Source organism: Podarcis filfolensis (assembly GCF_964270895.1).
Source record: "Podarcis filfolensis genome assembly, chromosome: 9".
NCBI lineage: Eukaryota > Metazoa > Chordata > Lepidosauria > Squamata > Lacertidae > Podarcis > Podarcis filfolensis.
Genome location: NC_139610.1, coordinates 48,720,298 through 48,733,589, shown reverse-complemented (window position 1 = coordinate 48,733,589; position 13,292 = coordinate 48,720,298). Strand labels below are relative to the sequence as shown.

The window sequence follows — 13,292 nt, the reverse complement described above, 5'->3', positions numbered from 1 at the left end:
TATCAAAACTAGATAAAGAAGTTCTACAAAATAATTAAAAAATACTCACAGAAATGTATAAATTACTAAATAATACACAAACAGATCAAGAAATTAAAAGAAGGAATATGTGCACTGTTCAGGGGTTTTTTCTGATATATAGTTGTGTTGTGTTTTTATCTTGTTTTTAGTCAGTTTTATTTAATGTTGTTTTCAACATTCAGTTCAAGTTGATTGAATGTTTTTATGTAAACTTGGATTTTGTTGTATTAAGCAGCATATTTTATGAATAAATAATACACATAAAATTCACTATTAAATTTTTTTTTTAATTATTAAAACTGTTCCACACTTGGTATTATCTTAAAATGATTAAAACTGCCCTATTCTAGTTAAATCGACTCCTCAAAGGGTGATTTCAGTTGTAGTCAAACAACATCTGGGGCTTAAGGTTGGGGTGGCTACCCTAAGCTGACTCAAAAAGGAAACATTAGCATGCTGTTTGAATGTTGTTTGTGGTTTTTGCTATCTTTATAATGAAATCCTTCATGCTTTCTACCTTTTCTTTTAATGGATTGAGCGTCAGCAGACATTTCCTTCTTAAATTGTTCAAAAATACATTTGAAAAGCACCAGATCTTCTTTCCACAACCTAGGGAGTTTTTGCTGCCATTATCAGGTTGTTAGAGTCACTTTGGGCTGCCAGGCCTTGTGCACTAAATTAATGATTGAGTAGTTGATAATATCTATTTTCTTTACACCTTGAGCGCTCTGGGTTATAACAAATCAGTATTAAATCTTGTAGCAGGTTTCGTCATCATTTTCAGGCCATTTCAAAAGGTTTTTGCAAGCTGGGAGGAAAGCTCCCAGTTTGCCATGTTGATTCAGTGACATCACCACCACCTCTGTTTGAATGTTATTATTTATTTGATTTATGAATTTCTTCCCATGAGCTGTCCCAAAGCAGTTTATAATACACATTTACAATACATAGAATGATTGCATTTTTAAAAAAATTGTTAAAACATTTGCTTCTGTAAAGACAATTGAAACAATTACGCACACAAACACACAATTTAAAACAACAACAACATACACATATATAATCAGTTCAAATCCAGTACAGATACTGAATAGTATTTCAAAAATCTCCACTTAGAATAGCTCTTTGAAAGAGGAATGTCTTCAACAGGCACTGAAAGGGCAAAAGAAGAACTCATCTGTCTAATATGTGCCTTGATATTTGTACCTTCTTTCTTGCTCTCACCCTTCCCATGGCTGCTTGTTGTTGCTCATCTGCTGTGCTTCACCAGCCTGTGTGTGCTGTTGCTTAATACCAGATCAGTAAATAATATGTCCTCACTCATCCATTATTTGATGTTAGAGGTGCTTCACCATTCCTCCTTCAAAATAACGCTACAGGAGAGCAGAAGCAGCAGTAGCACACCATTAACATAACGTCACAATCCTAGACATATCTATAAGTCTTCTGTTTTCAGCGGGGCTTACTCCTAGGTAGCTGTGCATAGGATTGCAGCCAAATTTCATTAGGGTTTTAAGTAGCACTCTTGTCTCTTCCCCAGCTTTGTTTATTTCTTTAAACCCAACTCTTGGAGACCTTTCCTAAGTGCATGATTTGTGACCCTTACTCTTCTGGTCCACTGTGATAACCTGCTTTGCAATAATATTAACAAATCACATTTAACTATTGGATGCACATAAATCCACCATAGTGTTTATTTGTTTACATTGATCTCATCAATCTGCCCTTCCTTGGACTCATTTCAGATAAATATCCACTCCTTCTGAGTTGTCAAATCTTGCTAGGAACATCAAGCCACCTGTTTCTCTCTCTCCCCCCACCCCCGGCCAATCTTTTATTAATACTTTTGGGTAATAGCCATGTAAAATGTTTCTGCTTTGTTGACTGTGCCTTACAAAAGCGCTGCCACTTGATACTGCAGATTCTTCCTGAACACCTGCTGTCAAACACATCAAGTCTTTTCTTGTCAGTTTGCACAATGCTTCAGGTCTTGAGCAAGGCTGACATGACAGAAATGTTGTACAGCCTGATTCTTTAAAATAATTCTATTCCTGTCTCTTGTCTAAAATAGTCAGTTCCCAACACTCTCTTGGTCATAATCTCCTAACATTCCCATCATACAAACTACTTGTTTGGGAGTTGCAACGTAAAAGCCACCCCAGGGGTATATGATGAGGAAAGGGCAGTTCTTCCCATGCCATAGCCCTGATCTGAATCTCTCTCTCTCTCTTCTCTCTCTCTCTCTCTCTCTCTCTCTCTCTCACACACACACACACACGAGAGAGAGAGAGAGAGAGAGAGAGAGAGAGAGATATTCTGGAGCTGCCATCAACTGTGAAGCGAAAGACATACCGTATTTTTCGCTCTATAAGACTCACTTTTTCCCTCCTAAAAAGTAAGGGGAACTGCGTGTGCTTCTTATGGAGCGAATGCGGCTGCGCAGCTATCCCAGAAGCCAGAACAGCAAGAGGGATCGCTGCTTTCGCTGCGCAGCAATCCCTCTTGCTGTTCTGGCTTCTGAGATTCAGAACATTTTTTTTCTTGTTTTCCTCCTCCAAAAACTAGGTGCGTCTTATGGTCTGGTGCATCTCATAGAGTGAAAAATACGGTACCTTGGTTAGAAACACAGGAAGCTGCCTTATACAGAGTCAGAGCACTGGTAGATCGAGCTCATACTTATCCACACTGACTGGCAACAACATCTCCAGAGTCTCAGAAAAGGGATGCTCTCAACTCTACCTAGACATGCTGGGAATTGAACCTGAAACCTTCTGCATGCAGGGCAGATGCACTACAACTGGGCTACAGCTCTTGCATCTTCCCCTCTCTTACTAATAGCAGCTGAGTGGGGGACTGAAGTAAAGTAATCATGATGGGAGTCTCTGACACACACACCCCGCCAATCACGTCATGGCTCTCGTTAAAATTAGCACTTGTTAATTAGCAGATCAAAATTGTGTTTAATATATTAACTGTGGAACCCCAACATGGTGTGTTGTTTGGCTCTTACTATGCAAGGAGACAGAGCAATTAAACAGACGAAAAAATGGGATCAAGAAAATAGGAGCCGACTCAGTTCTCAGCTATTCCCATTGGGTTCTCTGGAAGAAAATAAACCAGCTTCTAAATATGGAACATAGTTGGGAGGCCCAAAATATGTTTTCTTATAAATATTTTGTACTGCTCAATATAAAAGATACTTGAAAGATCATCTCATCCCTTATATACCCAATTGATCACTGCCTTCTAAAGGAGAGGGAATCCTGGAGATACCATCGTATCAAGAGGTCTGTTCTGCACTATGTCAGCGTCAGGGTGTGGCAGTGTCTTTGGAACTCCCTCCCATTAGATTTAAGTCGGGTGCCATTTATCTCTCTTGTCTTTTCAGCACCTATTGACTTTACTCTTTCAACAAGCCTTCAAAGTGGATTTTCTTTTTATTCCAGTTAGTATCTGTACTGTACTGGATTTGGAATTGGAATGCTCCGTCTCTTTCAATAGAGGCTGGTCCATTGCGGGAGGGGGCACTGCCCCACCAACCTCAACAAGTCTCGGGGAGAAGACTAGAATTAGTTGGCTCTGCCTCTCATTAGATCAGGCTCCACCTACTGTGGCTCACCTGATTTCTACTCAGTGGGCACTGCCGCTTCCGTCCACATCCTTTTATAAGTATCTGGGAAAGGAGGAGGGTGAAAGAAAACCATTTCCCCCCTGAAAAGGAAAATAAAAGCTATTCAGTGACCCTCCCCCCAATCCTTCTGTTATGTACTGAAGTTCTCACCCTGGGCCAGCAGGGGGATACTGTAGATAGTTTTCACTCAGGTTCACATATGCAAATAAGGGATTGAAAGTGATGTTCAGTGATTGGATAGTTACAGAAAGTGGTTACTGTTACGTTCTAGTGGAGCTCTATATAAGCAGGCTGGCTGCACCCTTCAGTTCAGTTCTGTTCTGGCCTGTGAGTAAACAAGAGCTGTTTGAAGAATCGCTGTGTTGTCTGATATGTTCACACCTTCAAGTTTAGATGCTATGCAAAACAAAATGCGTGCACACAAACCTGCCCCCGCCCCACAATTATATTCAGAAATCTTAAGAGAATGAAGCAGGAGAGTGTAATAGCCTTTGCCATAAGCCATGTTGAATTGCTGCTGCTGTTTTTTAAAAAGCGTGCATGCCTACTGCGTGCACCTAAAGGGATACTGGATGTGTGCCAAAATGTTAAAAATTCCAAAGCAGCATCCTGATATAAATGTGACTTGACTGAACAATGAGCTGGCAGTTATATCTCCTAGCTTGTTGAGACTTTAAGGAAACACTCTGATGATCCTTTGGGCGGCTGCACTGAACTTGCTGTATAGTTTCCTTAGCTGAGAATATGTGCGCTTTTGTTTTAAAAATAACAGGACATCTCTTAGCATGCACAATACATTTTTTCCACCCCAGAGTACTCACAAAAGTCTTTTTAAAGAAACTAGGAAGGGTGTTAACTTGATCAATGCTGTGCAGGAAGGAAAGCTTCTTCCTACTATTTTTCAGCGTGACTTTCACTGACATGATCAGGCTGGGAAAAGTCTTATTGGCTGAGAGCCCAGGACAACCGTGCAATATCTCTAGTCAACTGGAACTCAAACTACACTGCCCAAGGGAAAACTATAACATAAAAAACAACTTGGGTTACGTGCTGTGCCTTAAACACATCCAGCTGAAAATGTGTTTAAAATTCTGAATTTGCATGCAAGCTGTTTTGGATGTGGGGTTGTTTGTTTTTTAACAAGATGGCAATATTTATCAGCAAATTAAAATGTATTTTTTCATATTATTTATAAAGTTTAATAAGGAAGAATTCAGACAACTGGAATTCTACCCACCCACAATTGTGTCATCACCATGGGGTCAATTCTACAAGGTTAAACATAGTTAAAAGGATATCATGTGTATTGTATGTATTGTCAGATGTGCATTGTCCAATACATGATGGCCCATAAGCTGCAATCCTTTTGACAACTAAGGTCATATTCAAACCATACCTTTAAACCACACTTGTACTACTCTTACAAGAGTCTTGGCTTCACCCCAAAAAAAACCTGGGAGCTGTAGTTGGTTAATGGTGCATGGAATAGTAGTTTTGGGAGGGATCTCCTATCAGCTTTCAGCATGGGAAGCCATGACTGTTTTAAGAGTGGCATAAGAGTATTTTAAATATATGGTGTGTATGTGCCCTAAGGCCCCCTATTCATTTTATTACAGCAACAAGAGAGCTACTGCAACATGGTTGTATCCTGTGAACACAAGCATGCTGGATGTGATGGTGCTGCAATTCCTCCTTGTGTGAGCATCACCTGTCTGGGGTTTCCAAGGAAGGAACCGTGTCGCAGCAACTCTTGTGTCACTGGGAGTTCATTAGTACTGGGCCTTGGTTCAATGAGGAGTGGTGTTCATAAGAAGTCACTGCACGGGAGTGGGGAAACATCCATCATGCTTTGTGCACTTCCAGCTAGCAGCAGTCAGTAATGTTAAGTAGGATCGGTGACATGCACCTTGTGGTGACACCATGTCAAAACTCATTTATTTACCGAGGCAAGTTTTAAAGTTGATCAGTAGGTCGTCTCTTTGGTATTTTGACTGCCTCTTTTGTTTTTACTTATGGTACTATTTGATTCTTTATTGTTTTATACTGTATGCAATTAAATTCGTGTTTGTTTACATTTTTCTTTACCTCTGAAAACTGGCTCAGATAATTTTTAACAATCAAACAAATAATTGGGCCTATATGTTATGGAGAAAGTGGCATGGGATGCATTTTTTTAGCAGGAACCCTGTGGTAGGTGTTACAATTATTACTTCCTCCTGTGATACCTGATGCAAATATTAGAAAAGGCACATAAAGATGAATGCAAATTATAGGTGTCTGTTTTGCTCTCAGTATGTGTACTAGAAAGCCGCTGTGCAAATCAGCTTCCTGTTATGCATTTCGGAAACTCAGTGGCCACTTGCACATTATATCTTATGTCACTTTTGCGATGGAGATGTTAATTCCTATGTCAAAAAGCTGCTGTAACAATCAGAGGAAAATAATTCTGTAAGTTATTTTCTTCGTCAGCTTCCTTCTGATCCAATAATTTTATTTTTTTTAATCACTTTAGGCTTTGATGCGACCTGGTCGAATTGACAGAATCATATACGTGCCTCTTCCTGATGCAGCTACTCGTAAAGAAATATTTAAAATCCAGTTTTCTGCCATGCCTGTGTCTGAGGAGGTCCACATGGATGAGCTTGTCCAACAAACACAGAAGTATTCAGGAGCAGAGGTAGGAACGCAGTGCCATATGAAAATGTGAAATCCTAATAATTAGTACTATATGTTTGATTTCCGGTAATTGTGTTTTACCATCTTGTTTGTGTTCCTCCTCATAACATCATAAGTGAAATGGCATTTTATATACTGAGGAACAAATTGCTGTCAAGGCCGTGCAGTCAGTTGGTCAGATCCGTCTTTCTAATCAATATCAGAAGCATACCTAGCAGTTGGTGGAACTGGCCGTGGGGGGCGGGGGCGGGGATGGCATGCAAAAATCACCTATTAGACTATGGCATGTATGATGTATACAGTATGTGTGTGGTATTGTGTCCTCCGCTGTCAGGGCGAGATCAAATGCGCGAGAAGCTTCCCAACCTCCATGCACTGTGGCACAAAGACATGCAAATTATTTTGCCCTTCCTCTTCACCTTGTCTGCGTTGCAGACACTTTGAGTAGTTGGGTCACATAAAATAGTAATTCCTAAGGTGGCTATTGCGGTAAAGTGATTTTTTTCTGGAGTGACGGCGCCTATACAGCTCCTTGCCAATGGTACAAGGGACCCTAGGTACGTGTTTAGTAATTCTTCACACATTTAAAAAACAAGAACCAAAAACTATAGTGAAAGCATTTCTGTGTAGCGCTTAATGTCAAATCTGTGTGCAGATTACATAAATAATGTGTGCATGTTGTGATTTGCGCTGAAAGATCAAGGACCATAGCAAATGATGATTTCCACATGAGTTTCGTGTTAATTTCTGCCATGCAAGTGGATAATAATTTTGACCCAATCAAGAAAACACTTAGCTACCCCTCCCAGTTTGGAGTCATCTGCAAATTTGATGAGCATCCCCTCAATTCCTTCATCCAAGTCGTTTATAAAGACGTTGAACAACAACAGGCCCAGGACAGAACCCTGTGGCACCCTACTTGTGCTATGTGTATTATCAAGAGCTGCTTTGTGTAATTCTGGTTGTCCACTGAATTGAGAACATGAGACAGTCATATGTAGATGTGCTGTGAGAGAACAGCTGTCTGTTGGATTACAGTGATGTACAAAATGAAAAGTTGACCAATGCAGCAGTAACAGACGAGTTACCATTATTAAATCCCTACTTGTTATAGTGATTTCATATTTCTTTATTTAAATCATGTAAAATCCATCTTTAAACCAGGTGTCACCAAGATAATATAAAAAATAATATAATCCACTAAAACACATTAGACATCATTAGAGTATAAAGATTTACATCTGGCTTATCTAAGGAACAATAAAAATGACTATAACATATAAAAGATCCAGGAAGGACAGAGTGAACAGATAAGTTTTTTTACTAGCGAATATAATATCTGTACTATTGGTACCTGCCAGATATCCAGGAGAGACCATTCCATAAGGGGGCCACCACAAAGAAGGTCTGTCATCAGGTGGTCATAATATGAATATTTGCAGGACAAGGCACAACCAAGAGGGCTTTATCTGGTGATCACAGTGAGTGGGTAGATCTATATTTAATGTGTGTGCATATGGTATATATGTACTGATTGACCTTACCATATGTTGTTCAGAGTTGGTGATGGAGGCCAATAGAACTGCGACTAACACCCAGGAATTGTCTCACTAGATTTATATATAACACTATATTTATATGTGTGTGTGCGTTTGCAGTGGTACCTCGGGTTATAGACGCTTCAGGTTACAGACTCCGCTAACCCAGAAATAGTACCTCGGGTTAAGAACTTTGCTTCAGGATGAGAACAGAAATCGCGCGACTAAAGTGGTGCTTCAGGTTAAGAACAGTTTCAGGTTAAGAACGGACCTCCGGAACGAATAAAGTTCTTAACCCGAGGTACCACCGTATATGAAAACCACAATAGCCATTTCTTAGAGCCTTTTAGAGGAGCTTTTCAGACGATTGCCTAGTTTCATTAACAAGCTTTATCTCATTATACCTCTAGTTCCCTGCCTTTCCATTTTACATTTTACAGCAAAAAGGAATCACTTTAGTTGATAACTTCATGATGCTTGATTTATGGCAACCACTTATAGCAAAAAGGAGAATTATTGCAACCCACTGGGGTTCTAAGCAGTGCAAATACTTTACTATTCATGTAGTGCTGAACTATTATTTTTAATGCACCTTACTGTTTTTCATTTTTCATATATGTCATAAACAGCAACCCTTCCCATTCTTCCATAGATACATCCATGTAAGTAAGAGAGTATACAGTGATAATTACTTACCAAATTTTGCTCAGTGAAAACAGTTTTCCAGAATAATCAAATATTATGGAATTAGTAAAGAGGTGATTGTGGGGTTTTTTTTAGAATGATTTATTCAAGTAGCATGAACTTGCTGAAAATTAATTTGTTTGCTTAACAGTTTTTTTTAAGAATACCAATATAACTGATATCCCAAATAAACAGTCTTCGTCCAATATTGTACTTAGGTTGCTTTCTTCTGAAAAGATTGTGAGGAAACATAGTATCCAAAGCAGACTGCCATCTATCCCAGAAAAAGAAAATCCTAGTTATGCCTCATGTTTAGATTTCTCATTGACTAGCTTTGAAAGTGGTTTTTTAAAGTAATAGCTGCATAGCTTAGACAAGAAAGCCTATTTACAAGAAATAACTTGCCATGGAAGTCAGAGGCAGGGAATTCTACCCTCAGTCCTCCGAATAGAGGAGTAGCTGTATCTCATAGTGTGTTTGTTATTAGTTTCCTTGCTACCTGTAATCTCTAGTTTCATTTGGGAGAGAAACCTTTTTCTCCTATTCTGATCAACTTTGAGTTGAACATTTGATGCAACAAGTCTGCAGCAGGATATTGAGCACAAATGTTCCCCTTTTCTTTCCACTGAAGGAACAAGCCTTAGAGAAGATGATGAGCTAATGAAAAGGTAGAAAGCATAAATCACCTTACAGTGTTTAATTTTTACATTCCTCGCCCTTTCATCAGTCCACAGAAACAGCAATTGAAATGAAGTAATAGTTCTTATGCTAATGAACAGAAGTTTTAAGCTTACTTTCAGCCTTCAGAATTTCTAAAGATTCTTGCAAATGAGGTTAGAAGTAGTGTTAATGATACAGTATTATGTTGGGTAGTTCTTTGCTTAATCACAAAGTTCAGGGTCCAGAAGTCGTGAGTAACCAAATATTTTTGTGCATTCTTGGATTTCCTCTTTTTTTTATACACAACTGCATCCCATGCCATTCTAAGGTGTTTCGTGATTTTTCAGTGTATTTAAAAAATGGATATTTTAGGGAAAGTGGTGTAAGTTTCCTAGGGATCGCTTCATCTTAGTAATTTCCAGCTTTAAATTGCACAGAATTTGTCTCAATAAAACTGGCGCTGCTTATTCTATAAAGCTCAGCATAGGCTTTCTTAATTTGCTTTCTGGTGTTGTAATTAAAATTGCACACAAAGCCCTAAAGAACTGTTTGTTGCAAGTAAAAATGAAATCATGTGAATCCTGACAGATGTCAGGTTGCTAATTCTGTCATTCGGAAACTCTCTTATCCGGAAAGGATAATATAATTATAATTATCATACATTATCTACAATAAAAGGGTGAGTTTAGATGAAACATGTCTTGGCAGAATAGAGACTTGATTCCTTCTTTTAATAAGCACGTATGCTGATCCTTATTCTAAATCTGACTTTTAAAAGAAGTTTATTACATCATTTTTCTTTTCAAATTAAAAAGACGACTGATCTGCTTTGTCCTAAATCTTTTCTCTTCGAACTGTGGAGGAAATATATAGAATAAATTATAAGAGTTCTATGAAAGAAATTAGCATTTAAACATTTCTGGAAACCAGAGCCTAGTTATCATCTCCTCCTTCCAATTCTGAAGCAAATTCCTTTTTAAATTCAGAAGTAGTTATAAAGACAACTCTCATGGGCAGGTCAAGCATGTGTGTGAAACATTCTGCTGAGAACAATAAAAACTGAAACATCCTGCTTTCTAGTATAGAGCATCTCTTTGAGGTACATACGTTTATGGAAAATTAAGATGTGAGACAGTCTTAGCTTTATGGCAGACAGTTTATAGTGTGAGAGCCAAGACTGGCATCATGTTATATGGCATATCATATAACCATGCTTACCAAAGAGACATTAAATGTGAGTAGAAACTATAAATCTATCACTTGTACCTAGAGGACTTGGTGTAAATTTTATCTTCCTTGCCGAGCAATAACTCACAAGGGTGGCACACAGCATGCACAACACAATGCTGGTCAACTTTCACTCATGCTGTACCATGTGCTTATTTGATGTCAGGAAAGCATCATTGTGTTGCCATAAAGTCATATTGTACTGTATAGCATAGCTCAACTCTCATCTCAATCTTAAAGCACATCTGATTAAATGTAAGTCACGAGGAAGGACGCTGCTGATTTAAACCACCTCTTACATTCAGTAAAGAAAATGTAGACAGTTTTATCACTGGAAATGACTCTGCACAGAGTTCTACTATATTTTGTTGTTTGTTTCATAAAAATCAAGGAAAAAAATAAAACCTGTTTGCAAAATTCATAGGCAAACATGCCTGTTGCTGAGCACTGGGGATCGTTTTATTTTGGGAACTACAACCCCCACCCCCAAACATCCAAAGAAGTATTCCTGTATCATATTTCCATTCTGGTTCAGGAGTAGCTTACAATCTTTTTAGGGAAAAGCCCCACTGACTTTCTAAGTAAACATACTTGGCCTCAGACTGTCTCACTCTCGGTTACATTTGCAACACAGCCTTGACTGTTCATACACAGTTAGCACATGAAAAATGTAGTATAACAATACTTATTATAATCCATTGTGTCAGCCTCTCTCACACATGAAGCATTAAGAAATTTGTGGGCCTTGTTGCACTTTTGAATGTATCTTTCATTCAATAGCTCAAATTTCTGTCATGTGGCTGTACTATAAAGAAATGGATAGGAAGCTTGATAAACTTGCTTGATGTGTATCTGTGTGTGATGCCAGCAGAGAACTGAGGCTGCCTCGCCACTTTTCTTTCCTGCCCCCCGACCGCCTCACCACTAGTGTCAAGTAATAATGGAATTATGTGAGCCTCTTCCAGATATATGCACATTAGTGAAGGAGGCAGCAGTCAGCTATCCAGGAAGGAGGAGAGAGGGGATACACTTGCCCTTTCCCCCCAGTCCTGAAGACAAGAGAAACACTGAATTGAGTTCTTTGCCCTGGAGGGGGAATGGCCCAAAACTGGCAAAATGAGACCACATCCTTGTGTCCTGGTCTAGATTCCGAGTTAGCAGAATCAGGCCAGAAGGTGAGGGATTTCCCTATAATATTGTTTGATTGAACTCCGTACTATTAAAAAAACTGGACACCCTACCCCACTGGTCAAGAAACCTATTGGGGAATATGCTTAGCCACCAGGTAGGCATCTATATATGCATGTGCTTAAGAATATGGAATCGGTATGAATACTATACTGCAAAGGAGGAAATACACATTAGTGGGTTTTCACAGGTCTTCACTTGCTGTTTACTAATTTTATATCTCCTCCATCTTACCCACCGTCCTCCATTTGTTCACATAAAGTTGTCAAAAACTCTTCTGTGTAGAATGTAGGAGAAGGAAGTGTGTCGCCAGCACCACGGGGGCTGCTGTCACTTAGTAGAGGCTACAAAAGAAAGTCGGAAAGTAGCAATCTATCATCCAGCTGTGCTTCCCCTTCATCCTCCCTCCCGTCCCAGTCTTCCCTGGGGCCATGCTTCTTTATTGTCCTCTGACTTAGCAGTGGTTCCCAGTAAAGGAAAAACATGTTGCTGTTTATAAGCAGTTGGGAATTTAATTTTAGAAGGAAATGGTCTCTTTCGGAAGTTGCTATTGTTTGTTTTTTCAGGCTGGTTTTTTAATTGTTTTTATCAAGTTCATTTTAAAAAATACAAATCAAATTACACGGGTCAGCCTTGAGAATTTTTCATGCTCCTTGGGAGCAGTTCTACTCTCTTCAAGATACAGTTACTAACGTAATCTTAGTTCTTGTAGCAAATAGTGAAATGCCTGGTGCTTTCTGCATGCAGCACTTTTATGTTGTGGGGGTAGGTGGGGTGGCTAACCTTTTTCATACTGAGAGCCACATTAACCCATGCTCAACTCTGCAGGGTCCTCATGTCAAAGTGGGCATGGCCAAGGTGTAAAAATGGGTGTGGTGGGAACCTTCGTTCTTGGGACTTCATTTTGAAAAGTCTTTCCCATCAGTTATTTTAAATTAAGTTTTTAATCATGCATTATTCATTATTAAATTCAAGGTTTTTTAGAAAAAGATCCTCCCCTTTTTTAAAGGAGCAATTTTATGTGGACTCTACCACTTCCTTGACATCCTGTTACTCCTGAGCTTTGCATTCTTACTCTTGTTGGCATTAGGTACTCTTGTTGGCATTAGGTTATATAACTACCTGAAGGTTATGTAACTATCTGAAGGCTAATTTAGATAGGATGTTTATGCTGAACTAACACCCTAGTCAGCCATCTAGCTGCTTCCATCAAGCCCAGCTTGATAGCACCAGGGGTCCTTCCCACAATCTGTCTTTACAGATCATTATAGATACTTGATTTAAAATGATCTGCTTCGGTGTCTAATCATGCTATATTTGATGTGTAAAAACAATTCAAATCAGAACACAAACATTTTCAATAGAAATCCATTTTTTCTCTTGAAGGCAGTGTGCTAATTGAGATGGTTTTGCTGTAACCAAATTTATTTTTATGTGGAAGGTGATAGAATATTTTATAGAGAGTTCAGAAACAGAATGGAAATCCAGCTAGGCAATTCTGTGATCCCATCTGGAGTACTATTTAGTTGTGGGCACTCCGGTTCTGTTAAAAACATGCTCTTAAACTGAAAAGAATTCAGAAGAAAGCTACAAGTATGATAAAGGATCTAGAAGGAATATCACTGAAATAAAAGTTAAATTAACTGCATATGTTTAGTACAAACATA

At 38.9% G+C, this 13,292-nt stretch overlaps 1 protein-coding gene across 3 annotated transcripts in view; it reads left to right on the top strand.

Annotated features, from left to right (window-relative positions):
- Nucleotides 1-13,292, top strand: part of AFG2A (AFG2 AAA ATPase homolog A) — a 144,581-nt gene that overhangs the window by 110,187 nt on the left and 21,102 nt on the right. For 2 of the 3 annotated variants that reach the window (XM_083571155.1, XM_083571156.1), the window contains exon 15: nucleotides 6,165-6,329. In XM_083571155.1, coding sequence (XP_083427281.1) covers nucleotides 6,165-6,329 — 165 coding nt within the window. Of the gene's footprint in view, nucleotides 1-6,164; nucleotides 7,975-8,167; nucleotides 8,844-13,292 lie in introns of those variants that run through there. The other variant, XR_014538427.1, reaches the window with a different exon arrangement.